The sequence below is a fragment of the Dendrobates tinctorius genome, unplaced genomic scaffold (assembly GCF_039654945.1).
Source record: "Dendrobates tinctorius isolate UK_male_01 unplaced genomic scaffold, ASM3965494v1 ptg000013l, whole genome shotgun sequence".
NCBI classification, from domain to species: Eukaryota; Metazoa; Chordata; class Amphibia; order Anura; family Dendrobatidae; genus Dendrobates; species Dendrobates tinctorius.
The window spans coordinates 4950423-4965745 of NW_027361681.1; the positions used below are offsets into that span (position 1 = coordinate 4950423).

The 15323-nt window shown below is 44.3% G+C and overlaps 1 protein-coding gene across 7 annotated transcripts in view; it reads left to right on the forward strand.

Moving 5' to 3' along the window:
- The window catches only part of OPHN1 (oligophrenin 1), a 192235-nt gene that overhangs the window by 7809 nt on the left and 169103 nt on the right, over window positions 1-15323 (forward strand). For 6 of the 7 annotated variants that reach the window (XM_073558335.1, XM_073558339.1, XM_073558338.1 and 3 more), the window contains exon 2: window positions 7049-7210. In XM_073558335.1, the coding sequence (XP_073414436.1) occupies window positions 7057-7210 (154 nt within the window). In that variant the 5' untranslated portion in view covers window positions 7049-7056. Of the gene's footprint in view, window positions 1-1081; window positions 1104-7048; window positions 7211-15323 lie in introns of those variants that run through there. The other variant, XM_073558336.1, reaches the window with a different exon arrangement.

Sequence of the window (15323 nt, forward strand, 5' to 3'; positions counted from 1 at the left end):
GGCACTGCCATCCATCCACTACTGTACCCATCACCATCACTGCTGTGTATACAGGCACTGCCATCCATCCACTACTGTACCCATCATCATCACTGCTGTGTATACAGTCACTGCCATCCATCCACTACTCTACCCATCATCATCACTGCTATGTATACAGGCACTGCCATCCATCCACTACTGTACCCATCATCATCACTGCTGTGTATACAGTCACTGCCATCCATCCACTACTGTACCCATCATCATCACTGCTGTGTATACAGTCACTGCCATCCATCCACTACTGTACCCATCATCATCACTGCTGTGTATACAGTCACTGCCATCCATCCACTACTGTACCCATCATCATCACTGCTGTGTATACAGTCACTGCCATCCATCCACTACTGTACCCATCATCATCACTGCTGTGTATACAGTCACTGCCATCCATCCACTACTCTACCCATCATCATCACTGCTATGTATACAGTCACTGCCATCCATCCACTACTCTACCTATTATCATCCTTACTGCTGTATATGTAGTCACTGCCAACTATCCATCTATCCACTACTCTACCCATCATCCTTATCATTACTGCTGTGTATACAGTCACTGCCATTCATCCACTACTCTACCTATCATCCTCAGCATCACTGTTATGTATACAGTCACTGCCATTCATCCACTACTCTACCTATCATCCTCAGCATCACTGTTATGTATACAGTCACTGCCATTCATCCACTACTCTACCTATCATCCTCAGCATCACTGCTACAGTATGTATACAGTCACTGCCATACATTCACTACTCTACCCATCATCCTGTTCTTCTGTATCAGGGCTGCTGGTCATGTGTACATAGATATGTGTAATGTTCTGCCTGCTGTAGAGATCCTGGGTCTCATGCCGTGATTACTCTCCTCATCATCCCCGTTATCACCCCTGCTGGGCACACAGGTGATCTGTGTATACACATCTGACTACTTTCTCCTGCAATGTGTACAGTGGAGTGTGACGTCTATGTTTATATGAGATCTGTCCAGGCGACGTGCCCGCCATCTGCAGAACAGTGCCATAGAGCCCAGAGGGTGACAAGACTGGCATTGGGGTATGAAATCCTAGTCTGGTGCATGTTTGTGACCAGCAGTGGCAACCTTTGAATGACAGATGTCAGTGTGTGTCTTATGGGGGGAGGTTTTTATGTCTTGGAACGGAGGCTGAGTTTGCACCTTCCTAGCGGATAAAATGATCCATCCTGTTCTCATCCAGAAAGGTTGGACAAGTGGAATCCGTACAGTTTACCTTTTCTGATGCAAGCGTGCGATTATTTTCTGGTCTTGGATCCGTATATAATGCGTTTTTAACATAATCTCTTACATACTATAATACTCTAATTTTAAAAGCTAGTTTACAATTATAACAAAGCAATCTTATATAAAGCGATATTTATCCTGCAGATGTATAATTTCATATCTCCCCTACAGATTATGAAATTGCACCTGTTAGTGCCTTTCATGTGGAGTTTATTGTACAGCATTTTATGCTTGTTTAACCAAATTAATTAATTTAAAAAATTGGCGTGGGGTCCTCCATATTTCATGAAACCAGCAAAGGTAAAGCAGACAGCTGCTGGGTTCTACTATCAGGCATGGATATTTGGCCTTTCCCATCCTATAAATACCAGCCCGCAGCCGCCCCAGAAGTGGAGCATCATATGAGATGCTCATAATTTGGTGCTTGGCTTCGTTCTTCCCAATTGTCCTAGTGCATTGGCAATCGGGGTAATGGTGCTTGGGATTGATGGCAGCTGTGGATTGTCCAAAGACACAGTTGACATCAAGCCCTGGTGTTAGTAATGGAGAGGTGTCTTTTAGACAGACCCAGTACTAAAAGGTGAAACATATACACAAAAATAGTTTATTTAAAAAAAAAAGACAAAACGCTCCCAGACTTTTTCCTTGGCTCACCAATTTATTTAAAAGAAAAAATCAAAACTCTATGCAGGTTCGACATAGTCCAACATTATCATGACGTTCCCGTATTCCGTCCTCCAGAGTCTATGGGGTCTCTTTCATGGTCCCCATAGGCTTTTAGTACGGTAGCAGCCACTCCCGCCTCACGCTGCGCTCCGTGAGACCCGGTGTCTGTGAAGAGCAGTAACGTTACTGACATCATCGCTTTTCACAGTCTCCAGGTCTCGCAGTATTTTTTTAATTTATTAAGAAAATACACCTACACCTGGGGCGTACAGCAATACATATAACGGAGTCATACACCTACGGTATGTAGTCCTGGGGGCGTACAGCAATAATACTATACATACTGTATGTGTTACGGGTTATGACGAGGTATTAATAGCAGTCATATATGATATCACTAGATCTACACGTGTATGGGCGATGAGGTATTGATGCATGGTTGGTCTTGAATATTTCTAGAAGACGACAAATCCTGTTGCTATGGAAACAAGCAATAAATTTGACAAGTGCCTATGCTAAGTTTTAGCAGAAATGATTAGATCGTTTTGAAATTGTAATTAAGAAGAGTCACCCCTCACAGGGGAAGGTGGGGGTCTTTTTTCCTCACAGATGATGCGCAGCTCACCAGCCTCGTAATGTCCTGCAAAAATGCAATCAATTCGACTATGACGTTGCCAATCATCCTGATGGCCCCAACTGATTATTATCTCTTTCTGACACTTAACAGTCTGACAGGATGCGACTTTACCGTAGACGGTATCTGACTCTGGTTGGCAGAACAGGGTAACATTTTTTTCTAAAGGATTAGAATTAGTTGTTGGTGGACGCATTGCATGTTGAGGGCCATTGTGTTGAATACAATTGTATGGCGCTTCTTCTAGGCTCGCTATAAATGAATACCCCTCGTATATAGATGCTGAGGCTCTAGCCCCATGTAACCTAGAAGAGGCGCTATACTATTCACATGCGGATGTTTGGCAGGAAGGAGAAGAAGGGGATAATCTCCGGAAAGGCAGCCGTATCAGTGTCGTGCTGTCCTCCCGGCGTTGTGTGCGGCACCTGTGCACGGGGAATGGAGTGAGATTACCACACATCCTGGGGTGTGCTTATTTATACAAAGGCTTCCTGGCCAGGGAGCGCTGTCAGAGGACGGCATGCAAATATTAACACTAGGTCAGTCTAGTCATATTACACTGGAGGTAAGGAAAGGGTGCCTGTCGCGTTATAATTTCCCAAAAAGGGAGACATGTGAGACATCGCAGTGTCCTCCTCTATGGGGAATTTCTTGGAAGGTAGATGTATGACACGTCTGACGGAAGAGCGGTCGTTGTTGCCTGTAGCAACCAGCGCAGCACAATACAACATGAAAGCTGTGCTGTGGTTGGTTGCTACGGACAACAAATACAAGCCGGGCCTAGGTGGCTACTTGGGCCGTGACACAGGTTGTGCATCCAAAGACAGGCGCGTTGCAGAGTAACGCAGGTGAGTGCGGTCACCTTGTGACCTTTAGGGGACAGCGACAAGGAAGTCACAATAAATCCAAACTACTTCTGCCATTTTACAGTGTGACCCCATTCACTTACGTTCTGCTGGACGTAGAGGTGACACACAGACATGTTGGCCATCTAGCCCCAGCCCTGTCACTCTATGCAGCTTCATTAGTCTCCCAGTTGTGTTTGGGTTTTCCTTCTGTTTCAGTAGCCTCTGGGTGGTATACCTGCCAGGGCCATAGTTAGGGATCAGTAACCCCAGGGTGCCACTCAGTGCACTGGGCCTAGTGTAATAGATCCCACCCGCGGCTGGCATGTGTACGTATACACTGATGGGGGTGATGCGGAGCGGCCATATGGGGGGGGCACTAAGGTTGGCTTGGAAGAGCAATCTGTTTCTTCTCTTTTATATTGTTGTTATTTTAATTTAGTTCTTAGATGTAATAGTATCAAGAAACGTTATCAAACTTTTTGTTATTCTGTTTAGGAAAAGGAAATATTAGGGGCCATCTTAATACAGTGAGCAAATATATGAGAGGACTGTGCAAAGTCTGTATAATGATCGATTTACACCCAGACCTGCGACCATGACAAGAGGGCATCCTCTACATCTAGAGGAAAGAAGGTTTAATAGGGTAATCCCATCTCCATGGTCCTATCCCAATATGTAGTAGGTGTAATAATAACAATATTAGTAAATACCTACTATTAGAAATGTAGATTTTTTTTTCTGATGCGCTATGTCTCTTTCCTTCATGTGCAGGCATTGCAGGACCTTAGGTATCCATGGTTACGGCCACTGATATAGTGACAGTTAGTTAGCCTGTTGCTAGTGGTAGTAACCATGGATACTTAAGCTACTGCAAAGCCTGCAAATGAGGAAAGAGACATAGCAAATCAGAAGAACTATACTACATTTCTAATTGGAGGTATTTGATATTATTATTATTTTTATTACACCTACTACATATTGGGATAGAATCTTGGAGATGGGAATACCCATTTTAATCATAATCACAGATGCGGATTCTTTACTGTAAGAGCAGTGAGACTACGGAACTCTCTGCCGTATGATGTAATGAGTGATTCCCTACTATAATTTAAGAGGGGACTGGATGCCTTTCTTGTAAAGTATAATGTTATGGGCACTAGACTCTGTGATGGGACATTGATCTAGGGAACTAGTCTGATTGCCATATGTGAGGTCAGGAAGGAATTTCCTTCTAATATGGGGCTATTGGCATCTGCCTCATGGAGTTTTTGCCTTTCTCTGGATCAACATGTTAGCCTTTAGGTTGCACTTGGTGGTCTTGAGTCTTCCTTGAACCTTAAAAACTGAATATTTATATATAAAATTAAAGAGGTAGTACCAATATGCTAAGAATGGGGGTCCATGGTCAAACATGCGTAATCCATGTATGGAACTGATGGAGATAGCTGAGGGCTGTACTTGGTTCAACCCCTTTAAAGGGAATCTGTCACCCCTTTTTTGAGATATCATATAATGATATCATTCAATTGTGTGTCACATAAGGATTCTCTTAGTACTTTTGCTTCCCCCTGACCCCGCACCTTTCATGCATAAATACCTTGTTTATATCGGTTCAGATGTATGTAAACTGCCGCTGGGCGGGGCTTATTCACCTGCTCCCCCCCCCTCCCTGTCTTTCTCTACGCATTTCTTCTTGTGTAGAGCAAGACAGGGAGGGGGGAGCAGGTGAATAAGCCCCGCCCAGCGGACCAGACAGCGGCAGTTTACATACATCTGAACCGATATGAAAAACCTATTTATGCATGAAAGGTGCAGGGTCAGGGGGAAGCAAAAGTACTAAGAGAATCCTCATGTGACACACAATTGAATGATATCATTATATGATATCTCAAAAAAGGGGTGACAGATTCCCTTTAAATGAACAGCACCCACAGATTCTCATTGGCAGTGGAGTAGAAAAAAAGTGTAAATGATCAATTATCCTGTGACAAGTAGTTCTTTGGTTGCTTGCCTTCCTTGAAAGTAACAAACCCAACACTTACTTGATCTCCTTTGCTCCAATGACACATCTCCACCACTGCCCCAATCTGCAGCAGGATAAAGTGGGTGATGTCATGACTGCAGCAATCATCCTGACCGCTGCAGTCAACCACTGAGCTCAGTGGGCGGTGCCAAATGAACTCCATGATTGGCTGCACTGTTCTAGTGCACTGTAGTCATGATGTTACCGCTACAGCAAGGAAGACTGGAGCTGGGGAGTGCGAGTAACTACTGAGCTTGTTTTTTTTTTTTTTTTACATTGAGCACAAGCCTGCAAGTTTAGAAAATGAACGTAAAACCTCTTTATCGCCCTTCATTCTGCAACCATTATTTCAATGCTATCTCATCTCCTCCTATTTTGCTGGGGGCACATGGACATACTTGCTATCCATTCTTTGCAATGGCTTGTGTTATCGCGACCTGACTGAACCCAAAGGAGCAGCTCAATGGACTCTACTGACTTATAATGGAGTCTGCGGAGGTCCGGCCAAGTCTTCTGCAGCTTTGACCATTTGTGTAGTGATGTGTGCGCCCTATTTTTGCTCCAAATCAAACATAAATCTTGATGTAACCATAGACGGCTGCTAACATTTAAAGCGAGCGCTTTGTCCAAAGTAATACTTATCTAGTCAGCAAATGGTATACATACCTGGTACCTTCCACTGAAAATCTCCCCACCTTCCATATTCAAGCTCACTTTGCTAGTCAGCAAGATGGCTACCATAGTGTCAGATGACCCTAGCATATATAAGAAGTCTTGACACCCCTGATGGACCAGTTTATCTCATGTGAGTCTTTCCTGGGTCACTGGAGACTAGTGAGGGGTGTATTAGGGTATGACCTGTGGCTACTTTGCTGATCGGCAAACAGGGCCCCAGAATGGAGTAAGCAGCTCTCAGATGGGTGCCACTAGGTGTGCGTACTGTTCATTGGCTGTGTGTATCAGTTTTATACTTTGGGCTTGTAGGTCGCTTTAATGGATCTAGTTTTCGCTTCATTTCCAGTGCTTACTTGTGTAAGGGCCAATATTGTGAGCTGAATTGTAATTGCATATTGGATTTTAATGGCCATAAGTATAAATTGTGCAAAAAAATTGGACTTTGTGTGTCTTTGTTGGTACCTAACTTTTTCCAATATTTTTATCAAAATTAGTGCTAATGAGAAGTTGATATGTTGCCATTGCAGCAATGTGAATTTCAGCCTAAGGATAATGGCCACGGTGCCTGGATTTGTTTCTCTACTTTCCTCTGTTCAGTTTTGCTCTGTCTCCCATATTGTGAGGCCTTGTATCAGCGCAGTGTATTCCAGCATGGTGGCATCCCCGTTCTTACCTAATAAGAAGGACATATAGCTCAGACATTAAATTATGGCATCCTGTGGGAAGTCCAGTGTGAGGCAGAAATAAATCCCTGCATACCGGATTTTACCGGAATTTCCGAAGGAAACTTATACAAAAAAATATAGATTACACAATGTTTATGTAGCTGGTGCTCAGTCTGGACTGTCTATGAGACTGGGACATGTACCGTAACACGTGTTGTCTTCTTCTCAGGAGGAACAATGGGTCATACGCCCCTGGAATTCAGTGAGTGCTACCTGGACAGTCCCGTGTTCAGAGACAGTCTGAAGGGATATGAACAAGAGCTGGAGAGGACCAATAAATTCATCAAGGATGTCATAAAGGATGGAAATGCTCTTATTAATGCCATAAAAGGTAAGAAAAATAGTAGGACTAAATCTATATTCCTCAAAGGGCTTCTCCAGTCAAAACAGGTGTTCTCCTATCCATAGGATAGATGATAACTTGCTGATCGATGGGTGTTCCACTTCTGGGACCAGCAAATTGGCAGGTCAGGGAATTTTTCCCCGATGGAAAACTTTTATCCCAAATACAAAATGGTGCAGCTTATCTGACGCCCCACTGCCTTTCCATTCACCCATCCTCTGTGGGCTGCTGGGAAAAGCCGTACGCAGGTCTTTTTGGAGAAGTGATCAAGCATGTGCACTGCTGCTACGTTCTAACGGGGGTAGTTCTTGTCCCAGTGGTGAGACCCCAACCAATCAATAAGGTATCATCCGGTCTCAGCAAAAGCCCCCCCCATGTAGTTATGTGTGACGAGTAACACACTGTGGTCATCGGGTAGCAAGTAGTGCTCCAACTTTTATTGTCTTGTATTTCATAAACTCTTCCCAAAATAATATGTATGTGACCTTCAATAAAAAGACAAATGGAGTCTTGTGTCCCATTTGTGTAGATTAGGGTTGATCTCTTCAGTAATTCAGAAAGTAAGAGCTGGATATAGCTTGTGGTTACGCTCTCTTGGCCTGGAGATGCAGTTGTAGTCATTTTGGGCTTTTCCTCTAGTGAGGTTTGGTTACTAGCCTTTACCTAAATATGTGCATGAGGTGTATGGAGACAAAGAGAAGGTGTGTTATTATGTCAGGAAATAACCTGGTCCGGCCCTGTGTACCTGTCTCCACTGCTCGTTTTCATTTCAAAAAGCTCCATTGTCCTGAATAACATGATGCGTGTCTGTGTCCTGTCGTCACGCCTTTACAAGGAACGTGTCATCTGAGGTGTGTGATATATCATATATACAGGGTGATTCAGAATGAATGGGAGTTATAGTCACAAGTGGGAGAACATAACACAAAGTGATTTCCAGTGGTCACATGGCAGACAACTATGCGGTGGTAGTCCACTACTGACCAGACACGGGGTAGGATATCCTCGGATATGGGCTCTACTGTTCGGTGATGCATTGTCTCAGGTGGTTCAGATCCTATGACCGGGGAAGAAGGTACAGGAGTCCTTCATGTCGCGGGGTTATCACAACATTGGTGAATCGTTATTTTCAGAGTGACCAATCCATCGTTCCCATAAAGTCCTGCAAAAGTCACAGCATTTTGGTTTATGGTCTGGTTTTCGGTCCTGAAGGACATGTAATCTGGCTGAGAACACAGTTGCTTTCATACGACACGCCATACTGTGGTCTGTGCCACCTGTAGTCCTACACTCGTCAGTCTGGTAGACTGTCTAGGGCTATGCTTGTGCGCCACTCGAATCCTCTTGACGGTCTCTTCCGATACATTTGGGTGGCCCGGATATTTCCCATGACATGCACACCAAGTGGTTTTGAATTGCTTCACCCAATTCGAACAGAAGTTTATATGAGCATCATGTTTGCCAAAATGATTCAAAAAGTATGACTGTACTGTCACTACAAACACTCAGCCAACACTCGGAAAACTTTTTGTTGTTTCATTGTTGCCTATGTCACACCATGTAGGTACACTTTACATTTGGCTATTGAAAAATGAAATCTGTGCTGTGATCTGCTGCTAAGGGGTTCAGTGTCTGTTTTGCTTTGATTTTTCAGTATCCGGCCATTTACCACTAATTCCACTTTACTTTTTCTTTGTCCTTTATGAATCACCCTGCAAACTTTCTATTATAAACTTGGACGAAACAAGGAGCTGCCTCTTTATTATCAGATGTAAGGAGATTTGCAGGGTTTGTCCACTTTCTGGCCAAATTTTGAAAAAAAAAAAAAAAAAATTGTGTACAGACATAGGTAATGAATTCCACTATTGCTTACACTTGCACTGTATTTTTAGGCCGCTGCTGCTCTTAAAGTCGTCACTGCTTTCATAGCACTACATAAGGCAGTGGTGAACATGGGTACTCACGTGTGCCCTTCCCTGATCTGACCTCAAAGGCGGTGGTGACATGGGTAGTCACGTGAGCGCTTCCCAGCTCTGACCTCCAAGGCGGTGGTGACATGGGTACTCAGGTGAGTTCTTCCCTGCTCTGACCTCCAAGGCGGTGATGACATGGGTACTCACGTGAGCGCCTCCCAGCTGTCCTCCAAGGCAGTGGTGACATGGGTACTCATGCGAGTTCTTCCCTGCTATGACCTCCAAGGCGGTGCTTACATGGGTACTCATGTGAGCACCTCCCAGCTCTGTGCTCCTAGGTGGTTGTTACATGGGTGCTCATGTGAGCGCTTCCCGGCTCAGTCCTCCAAGGCAGTGGTGACATGGGTACTCACATGAGCGCTTCCCTGCTCTGACCTCCAAGGTGGTGTTTACATGGGTACTTGCGTGAGTGCTTCCCAGCTCTGTCCTTCTCTGTGCAGGCATTCAGCGCAGGCACTGATGCAGGAAGCAAATGTCCTGTATTTTATCATGTGCTCAATTCTTATAGCGCCTGCACAGAATAGGACAGAGCTGGGGAAGCAGTCACATGATTTCACACATGACAACCGCCATTTTGAGTGCTATGGACTTTATGGCAGACGTTTGGGGCTTACACTGCTAATCCGTGGACAGCAGGGACCTTTAAACCCTGCGCAGGAGAAAGCAGTGGGTTTATCAATAATTTCTTATGTCTGTACACAACAGTTCGGGGCTTCCTAGGAATGAAACCTGAAAGCTATCATCCCCCTTAACGATGACACTATTAGGCCACGTTCACACGTTCAGTATTTGGTCAGTTTTTTACGTCCGTATTTGTAAGCTAAATGTGTGACCATGGCCTTAAGGCCCCGTTACACACAACGATGTCCCAGAGATCCCACCAACGATCCGACATGACTGTGAGCTCGGAATACTCACTACTCGCCCGTGACTCCAGGGGATGTGGCAGTTCTGACAATATGCTCCTATTCATTGCAGCAGCTGTAAAGCACACATCTCCTCCTTCCTTCAGTAAAACAAGCCAGTATGTCTGACTTAGCAGCCGCAGGTGGAAAAAGTAACCTGCTATAACATACTGTATATAATAAAGCCAAATAAAGAACACATTCCCTTTTGGATTTTTCTTGCGGGTGCTGCTGGCTCTGTGGTTGGCCCGGTTCCTTTACATCAGGGGTCTTCTTGGTTGTGACTCCGACCCTGACATTTCTTTGACCCTTTATTGTTCCTTGTGCGGCTCTTTAGTGGAGTGTCTGGATTCAACATCAAAGATATGTAGAACATTTGATAGGTTTTACTAGTGACCCCAATATGTGTGTGTTAGATATTCCAATGTCTGGACATTGCTTGATAAGATGGTGCCACATGACCGCTGCAGACGATCAGCAGCACTGATCGGCTGCAGCCTTCACACTCTAACCCCTCGGGCCTCGGTCACCACAAACAATCTAATTTGTCGATAATAAAATATACATCTATAGTGGTATTCTGTAGTGTATGTCACCATAACCATTTGCACACGATATACTTCTCTAGATATAAACTATATTAGTACTAGCTTGGCCCGAACAAAATTTTCGTACATTGGTCGTCGGGGGCGCAGGCAATTTCAGAAAAAGCAAGCTGGTCAAAAGTAAATGTATTTCATGAGCTGATGAACACAGACAGGTGTTTATATATGTAGATTGGTAATACAATAAATTGGTAGAGGCCAAATGATGTTTCCGGTTGAGGTGCCACCTGCAGGTCATTGTGTCTTTCTGCAGGTTTATGAAAATGAATGTTTAAACTGTATTTAGTGATAAAATCGTGAATGTGGGGTTTGTTTGGCTGTTTTCTTGCTGAAGAGAGCACGTTTACCTTTCAGATGGTGTATCGTGTGTCTGGGGTGAAGTAATCAGAGAAAAAGCAGTGCATGTTTACAAATGTGTTGGTAGTGTGCTTTGGGGTACAGTGGTGCCACCTGCAGGTCATTTTTCCTTACTGCAGGTTTATGAAAATTAATGTTTAAACTGTATTTTGTGATCAAATTGTGGATGTGTGGTTTGTTTGGCTATTTTTTTGCAGAAGGGGGCAAGTTTACCTTTCAATTGGTGCATCATTTGTGTGTGTGGGTGCAGTATGAACGGGGATACAAAGGAATCACCGAAAAACAGTGTTTAGTAATAATAGAGTAGATGTCCAGCTATAACAACAATTACTTGCACGTTATGTGTTCACTCATGTAGTGAAACCCCCCAACTGCTACGCTCAGAAACCCCTCTAATCTTATTATTATTCCCTGCCTGCCATCTCTCTCTCTTAATTGTGCCCTTTGGAATTCTCGCTCAGTGTGTAACAAACTCGCCTTCATTCATGACTTTTTCCTTTCTAATTCTCTTAACCTTCTGGCTCTTACTGAAACCTGGATCCAGCAGTCAGACACTACCGCTGCTGCTGCTCTTTCATACGGGGAACTACACTTCTCTCATACCCCAAGATCAGACAATAGAGCAGGTGGAGGCGTTGGTCTGCTCCTATCACCAAAATGTACCTCTCAGGTTATCCCTCAACTACCCTCGCTTGTCTTCCCTTCTTTTGAGGTCCATGCCGTCAGACTCTACACCCCCTTCTCCATGCGAGTGGCGGTGGTATATCGTCCTCCCGTCCCCTCCCATCAGTTCCTGGATCATTTTGCCACTTGGCTTCCACATTTTCTCTCCTGTGACATCCCTACCCTCATCATGGGCGATTTCAACATCCCCATTGCTCTTCCCCTCTCACCATCTGCTACTCACCTTTTATCTCTAACCTCCTCGTTTGGCCTTTCGCAGCTTACTAATTCCCCAACGCATGAAGACGGAAACTCCCTCGACTTGGTCTTCTCTCGGCTTTGTGCAGTGGATGATTTTGCAAACTCCCCTCTCCCGCTCTCTGACCACAACCTTCTTTCATTCTCTATCAAGAACTGCCAGGCTGCTCAGGTCTCTCCCACTGTCCAGACTTATAGAAACATACAGGCCATTAACACCCAGAAACTTATGAAGAACTTGCAGTCTTCATTGGCCCCTATCTCCTCCCTCTCCTGTCCTGATTCTGCATTGAAGCATTACAATGAAACACTTCAAACTGCCCTGGATGAATCTGCACCTCCTATACATAGAACACCACAACATAGACGGCGACAACCTTGCCACACCCTGCAAACACGTTTCCTGCAGCGGTGCTCCAGGTACACCAAATGTCGGTGGAGAAAATCCAACCTACCCGAAGATTTCATCCATTATAAGTTTATGCTTTGAACATAAAACACTGCCCTTCCCCTCTCCAAACAAACCTATTTCAACACCCTCATTACTTCACTGTCCAATAACCCTAAACGTCTCTTTGACACATTTCATTCTCTACTCAACCGAAGAGTACAGGCTCCAACCACGGAGCTCCAAGCTGACAATCTGGCCAATTACTTCAAAGAAAAAATTGACCAGATCCGACTGGAAATTATCTCCCAATCACCTCATGCACTGTCCTCCCTCCCCCACTGCATCTAACGCACTCTCTGATTTTGAACCAGTCACAGAAGAAGACGTAAGCAGGCTCCTTGCATCTTCTCACCCAAGCACTTGCACCAGTGACCCATTTCCGTCACATCTACTCCAGACCCTTTCCTCTGCTGTCACCCCTCAACTAACTAAAATATTTAACCTCTCTCTCTCTTCTGGTATCTTTCCCTCCTCATTTAAGCATGCCATCATACATCCACTACTTAAAAAACCATCCCTCAACCAAAACTGTGCCGCTAACTATAGACCTGTTTCTAACCTTCCCTTCATCTCTAAACTCCTGGAACGCCTGGTCCACTCCCGTCTTATCCTCTATCTCTTCGATAACTCTCTTCTCGACCCTCTACAATCCGGTTTCCGCTCTTTACACTCTACTGAAACTGCCCTCACTAAAGTCTCTAATGATCTGCTAACAGCTAAATCAAATGGTCATTACTCCATGCTAAATCTCTTGGATCTCTCTGCAGCATTCGACACTGTGGATCAGCTCCTCCTCGCTATGCTCCGTTCCATTGGCCTCAAGGACACCGTTCTCTCTTGGTTCTCCTCCTATCTCTCTGACCGCTCCTTTACTGTATCTTTTGCTGGCTCCTCCTCCTCTCATTTTTCCCTTACTGTTGGGGTGCCTCAAGGATCAGTCCTAGGCCCCCTACTCTTCTTTGTACACTGCCTCTATTGGTCAAACAATCAGTAGATTTGGTTTCCAGTACCATCTCTATGCTGATGACACCCAATTATATGCTTCTTCTCCTGACATCACGCCAGCCTTTCTAGAAAACACCGGCGATTGTCTAAACGCTGTGTCTATCATCATGTCCTCACTATATCTGAAACTGAACCTGTCAAACACTGAACTCCTTGTGTTTCCTCCCGCTACTAATGTACCTACAGTTGTGGCCAAAAGTATTGACACCCCTGCAATTCTGTCAGATAATGCTCAGTTTCTTCCTGAAAATGATTGCAAACACAAATTCTTTGGTATTATCTTCATTTAATTTGTCTTAAATGAAAAAACACAAAAAGAATTGTCCTAAAGCCAAAATGGATATAATTCCACACCAAACATAAAAAAGAGGGTGGACAAAAGTATTGGCACTGTTCGAAAAATCATGTGATGCGTCTCTAATTTGTGTAATTAACAGCACCTGTAACTTACCTGTGGCACCTAACAGGTGTTAGCAATAACTAAATCACACTTGCAGCCAGTTGACATGGATTAAAGTTGACTCAACCTCTGTCCTGTGTCCTTGCGTGTACCACATTGAGCATGGAGAAAAGAAAGGAGACGAAAGAACTGTCTGAGGACTTGAGAAACCAAATTGTGAGGAAGCATGAGCAATCTCAAGGCTACAAGTCCATCTCCAAAGACCTGAATGTTCCTGTGTCTACCGTGCGCAGTGTCATCAAGAAGTTTAAAGCCCATGGCACTGTGGCTAACCTCCCTAGATGTGGACGGAAAAGAAAAATTGACAAGAGATTTCAACGCAAGATTGTGCGGATGTTGGATAAAGAACCTCGACAAACATCCAAACAAGTTCAAGCTGTCCTGCAGTCCGAGGGTACAACAGTGTCAACCCGTACTATCCGTCGGCGTCTGAATGAAAAGACCCAGGAAGACCCCACTTCTTACCCCGAGACATAAAAAAGCCAGGATGGAGTTTCCCAAAACTTACCTGAAAAAGCCTAAAACGTTTTGGAAGAATGTTCTCTGGTCAGATGAGACAAAAGTAGAGCTTTTTGGGCAAAGGCATGAACATAGTTTACAGGAGAAAAAAAGAGGCATTCAAAGAAAAGAACACGGTCCCTACAGTCAAACATGGCGGAGGTTCCCTGATGTTTTGGGGTTGCTTTGCTGCCTCTGGCACTGGACTGCTTGACCGTGTGCATGGCTTTATGAAGTCTGAAGACAACCAACAAATTTTGCAGCATAATGTAGGGGCCAGTGTGAGAAAGCTGGGTGTCCCTCAGAGGTCATGGGTCTTCCAGCAGGACAATAACCCAAAACACACTTCAAAAAGCACTAGAAAATGGTTTGAGAGAAAGCACTAGAGACTTCTAAGGTGGCCAGCAATGAGTCCAGACCTGAATCCCATAGAACACCTGTGGAGAGATCTAAAAATGGCAGTTTGGAGAAGGCATCCTTCAAATATCAGGGACCTGGAGCAGTTTGCCAAAGAAGAATGGTCTAAAATTCCAGCAGAGCATTGTAAGAAACTCATTGATGGTTACCGGAAGCGGTTGGTCGCAGTTATTTTGGCTAAAGGTTGTGCAACCAAGAATTAGGCTGAGGGTGCCAATACTTTTGTCTGGCCCATTTTTGGAGTTTTTTGTGAAATGATCAATGTTTTGCTTTTTGCTTCATTCTCTTTTGTGTTTTTTCATTTAAGACAAATTAAATGAAGCTAATAATACCAAAGAATTTGTGTTTGCAATCATTTTCAGGAAGAAACTGAGTATTATCTAACAGAATTGCAGGGGTGTCAAACCTTTTGGCCACAACTGTATACCCGACATTGCCATTTCCGTGTGTGGTTCCACTATTACTCCCCAGCAACATGCCCCCGCTGTCTTGGGGTCATGCTTGACTCC